The following is a 5,000-nucleotide window of genomic DNA, read 5'->3' as shown; positions in this document are numbered from 1 at the left end:
AGGAGAGAGGGTGTGAAGAGGTAGGTAGGGGGAGGGAGGGATGGGGTGCTGAAAGAGAATCCGATCCAGAGAGAAGCGAAATGGATTGTAGGAGAGACAGAAAAAAATAAAGGTAGTGGGGAAACTCTGCGAAAAGGGGGAGATAGGGAGAACAAAGGGATTGAGGCAGGGAGGTAGGAGAAGAAACGAGGGGAAAGAGAAGGCTCAGAATGTCAGGGGTCAGCGCCAACGGCCTCACCTTATTGTAGGATTCCGGGAAACTGTGCTACATGTGTACTGAGTATCCACCCTCTCTCTCTCTCTCTCTCTCTCTCTCTCTCTCTCTCTCTCTCTCTCTCTCTCTCTCTCTCTCTCTCTCTCTCTCTCTCTCTCCTTCTCTCTCTCTCTCTCTCTCTCTCTTCCTCTCTTCCTCTCTTCCTCTCTTCCCCTTCCTTCTTCCTTCTTCCCTCGGCCACCTTTGTTTCCCTCTCTCCCATCTCTCCACTCACCCCCTCTCCTCCCCTCCCCTCCCCTCCCCTTCCCTTCCCTTCCCTTCCCTTCCCTTCCCTTCCCTTCCCTTCCCTTCCCTTCCCTTCCCTTCCCTTCCCTTCCCTTCCCTCCCCTCCCCTCCCCTCCCCTCCCCTCCCCTCCCCTCCCCTCCCCTCCCCTCTTTCCCCGCTCCTCCCTTTTTCCCTCATACACAAATGGCAAGGTACCACTTAAGTTCATTATTTTTGCGTGTGTGAGTACACTTTCACGGTCGAATGTGTACCATCCTAATTCTGTTAGGGAAGAAAGGGCAAAATCGCCCTTGCTTTGAGTTCTTGCGTACTCGAATGCGACTTGTATTGCGCTATATTAAAGCAGATTCTCTCGTGAACTCCACCGTGTAAGTGGTTGTTTATATGTTTATTAAATTGATATATTATGATGCTGACACACCCATTTTGCATTTATTTTGTACGAGAAGATTGCCATAAGTGGCAATGTTAGTTCCATTGAAGCTTTGTTATGATGTGGGGTTTTGCGGCCATTCAGAAAAAAAAATGTATATCACATTTCACTAAAGTAATGTTGTCTTTCCTCTCCTTCCAGAGCAAAGCGTGCGCCTCGGTGCTCCTCGAACAGGTGTGTCGCCAGCTCAACCTCCTCGAGTCGGACTACTTCGGCCTCGAGTACACGGACGGCAACACCCGCTACTGGCTTGACCTCGAGAAACCCATGAATCGACAGGTGAGTTTGGGCAGGTCATGAGAAAGGAGATGAGGCTGGTTTCTCCTCATGCAGAATGGAGGGTTTTGGTGTGGTTATCAGGCATATAAGGGGATTGGGTGTGGCCGCGATGCATGGTCCGGTTGTAAAGATTATTGTATATATATTTTTTATGGTGCTGAAGATACACTTGACAGCTTAATGGGGATGATTATTTGGTGATTGGTAGGTTGATGATAATGTTGGTCATTTGAAATGTAGTGATGTTATTAGGACAGTGCATATAGCAAGTCATTAGTAACTTATCTGATAATTGTTCACCATGAAAAAGAAGAGTAATATGAGTATAGCATTAATGATTTAATAGTTAATTATAAGCCGAATTCTTAGCGTAATTTTGTAAGGATAATTCTGGTTTAATTAGGCAATTCCTGTGAGGGGGATTTTTTTTTTATAAGAAGTTCATTGCCAAGACAACGGAAAGTCTTATAACATACAGTGGATACAAGAAAGTAAAATATCTGAAAATGTAACTTCTGAAATTATGAGTCTGGCAGTCTGGCGTTTGTTGCCTTTCTTTTTTAGAAAAATATGGGTGTGGCAACTGATGTTTTCTCAAACTGAATTGAACCTTACCTTTTATCTTTTATATAATTCAAATTCAAAACGTATGGCCAAAATAAACTTAACAAATACTGAAGGGGTGCCTGCAGTTACCATTTGCATAAAGTGTGACAGAAGAGGAGAGCCATTTCACGTATGGATTCATTGAATGTGTTATGAATATAAGGGAAATACTTATGCTGAAAGAAGTAAATCAATGCTTATGACATGCTAATCCAAGGCAGAATCTTGAAGAGAAATGGCATAATTTTCAAGTTGATTTGTATTCCCCAAAGAGTACAGGTATGTACAGGGTATTCACAAGCAAATGTACACATACCTATGTAAACCTGAATGTATAAAGGTTACACATTTATTTTTTTATTCTAAAATTTGACATTAGTAACAATTTTCGTTTGGATTTCCAGAGCATTCATTAAACTAATATGTTGGAGCTTTGTCAACATAATGTCCCAGAGCCTTTAAAGAGTTTAATCTTAGATTGACTAGTATGAGTACTTGAAATCTTCTGTTTAAAGAGGGACGTACAAATGCAAAAGACTAAATTTCAGTTTTGTTTGCTGAATTTTCTGAAACATTACAATATCCTTAGGTGATACTGGAGGCGAAAAATATTGATGATTAATTGATAGATTGATAAGAGCATATGTGTTTATTGTAATCATATTGTACTTGCATTTGCAAAATGTATAGTACCTTTAGATTAGATATTGGAATGAAATACTGTCCTAAAAATATGGGAGATGTGCTGATACAGGTGATGTTTCCAGGTGTGTCTGAGCCAGGTAGAACCAGTGCTGAGGTTCTGCGTCAAGTTCTACACCCCTGACCCCGCCCAGCTGGAGGAGGAGTACACACGCTACCTCTTTGCCCTCCAGATCAAACGAGACTTAGCGCATGGCTGGCTCATGTGCAACGACAATACTGCCGCCCTTATGGCATCCTACATTGTCCAAGGTATTCACTTAGCTGTTGGCATTTGTTAGTGAGTATTGATATTGGTGTGTCAGAGAGAGTGAAAGATAGGAGTGATGAAAGCAAGTAGGAGGAAAAGAGAAAGATAAAGAGATATTGAGAGATTAATTGATTAATGAATTGGGTTTAGAGAATGAAAGATGGGCAGCTGTGAATAATATATGTTATTTTTTATTTTTTTATTTTTACTTCTTCCCTATTTCAGAAGTATTGCTTTACAGATCTGGCAGTAGTTGGTTCCATTTTAATAGAAAGGATATAAGCTTTGTATAGTTACATGTGTTTCTGATGTTCCTCACATATACAATATGTTTTTAGTAATTTTTGTCAAATGTTTGCATGTGTATATTCATGTGAAAAGAAACAAAACAGAAACAGTTAAGTCATAGCTTGAGTACAAAATCACTTGGACTTTTGTTTCATGCACAGCGGAATGTGGAGACTTTGTGGATGAAGACTATCCCGATCACCGTTACCTCTCCCTGTACAAGTTTGTGCCCTCACAAGATGGTGAATTGGAGAGAAAAATCATGGAGAATCACAAGAAACATGTGTAAGTATGATGAAGATAGTGAGGATAGGCCTAAGTTTAAAAGATTATTGTTTTTCTTGTGTCATTTTATGTTACTCTTTGTGGGTTTTCATTTGAGATTGTCCAAGTAGAAATGATAATGATATCTACTATTGCTATTGATAAGAGCATATATGTGGTGGGAATCATTTGTAATAAGATGGAATTAGAAGAAGTGCTGGTGTAAATGAATATCAAATACATCAGGAAATCTATCATGTTTGAAAAGGAATATCTTCAATGATTTACAATGCATGATTATCATTCTTATTTGTTATTTTTTAGTTCAAAGAAAATTTGTTATTTTTTAGTTCAAACTCTTGTACTGAAATGGGTCATATTGGATCTGAATTGATGGTAGTTCATGCTTAAAAATTGAGGATGCTGAAAATGTGTAATGTATTGGCTATCAACATTTCAGAGGTATGACTCCAGCTGCTGCTGACTTGAACCTTCTGGAAACAGCTAGAAGATGTGAGCTCTATGGCATCAAGATGCATCCTGCTAAGGTATATTGCTTGTATAATTGGCCAAGTGATAAGAATTTTGAATGAGTACAAGATTGCATTGAGTGTACAGACAAAAGTATTTAGTATTAAGCATATATTAAATCATTTATTGATTTTCCTTTGCTTGTTATTTTTTAACAGTAATGTGTTGTCTTGCATTTATATCAGTCCTTTTTTATGTACACCATGTTTTTTATGCTAGCAATACTTTTTAAAAGCTATTTAAAGTGATCCTGAATTGGTAAAATTATTAGCAAAGTAGATAATCACTGTATGTTATCCTGAAAGTATTAGAGTATCTTGACGGCAAAGTTTAATCCTACTCCTCTTTTTCTTCACAACTATAGGAGGAATGTCATAGATGCCTCTATTTTTTTCTCAGTGAATGGGTTTTTAAAGTCTCTTTCAAGGCAATGTAGACAAATGAAGTCTGTTTTTGTATTTCTTCATCCTTTGTAATTTTCAAATGTTTTTTGTTGTTGTGTTATTTATTTTATTTTTTATATTTTAAAGATCTTTCAATATGTTTGAAAGGGAAGTGATTAGGATTTTGGGTGAATATACTTTTTTTCTTGAATGTTTGAACATTTGAAAGTTGATGAATCTTTTTAAGTATATGGGAAAAAGTACATTGGCCTTTTTTTTCTTTTTTCTTTTTTGTATATGATTTGTTCTCTGATGATTTCAAGATTAAAAGCCAAAATCTCTGCTTACAGAAATACATAAACTTTATTTGAGGAAATGTGTTTTCTTCCCAGGATCATGAAGGAGTACCATTAAACCTTGCTGTAGCGCACATGGGTGTGTTAGTGTTCCAGAACTACACGAAGATCAACACTTTTTCTTGGGCCAAAATACGTAAACTCTCCTTCAAGCGTAAGCGCTTTCTCATCAAATTACATCCAGAAGGATATGTAAGTAGGATATAGTTTTGAAGATTTTTGTATTTTGTATTCAAGTTATTTTTGATTTGCCATTTTTACTCATTTTTTGATTTGTTACTTTTTTGCTTTGTAAAAGAACTTTCTTTGAAATCATATTTTTTATAGGTTTCAGGAAGAGATTTGTATTCATCATTATTATTGTTACAACATTTATTACTAGTTGATAAATATGTATTTTTAAAATGT

At 37.2% G+C, this 5,000-nt stretch overlaps 1 protein-coding gene across 3 annotated transcripts in view; it reads left to right on the top strand.

Moving 5' to 3' along the window:
- Positions 1-5,000, top strand: part of Cdep (Chondrocyte-derived ezrin-like domain containing protein) — a 385,231-nt gene that overhangs the window by 339,818 nt on the left and 40,413 nt on the right. For all 3 annotated transcript variants that reach the window (XM_070134759.1, XM_070134758.1, XM_070134757.1), the window contains exons 3-7: positions 1,075-1,212; positions 2,586-2,772; positions 3,220-3,343; positions 3,783-3,870; positions 4,629-4,784. In XM_070134759.1, coding sequence (XP_069990860.1) covers positions 1,075-1,212; positions 2,586-2,772; positions 3,220-3,343; positions 3,783-3,870; positions 4,629-4,784 — 693 coding nt within the window. The remainder of the gene's footprint in view (positions 1-1,074; positions 1,213-2,585; positions 2,773-3,219; positions 3,344-3,782; positions 3,871-4,628; positions 4,785-5,000) is intronic.

Source organism: Penaeus vannamei, chromosome 20 (genome assembly GCF_042767895.1).
Source record: "Penaeus vannamei isolate JL-2024 chromosome 20, ASM4276789v1, whole genome shotgun sequence".
Taxonomy (NCBI): domain Eukaryota; kingdom Metazoa; phylum Arthropoda; class Malacostraca; order Decapoda; family Penaeidae; genus Penaeus; species Penaeus vannamei.
The sequence above is the reverse complement of the archived record's forward strand: the minus strand, read 5'-3'. Positions and strand labels throughout refer to the sequence as shown.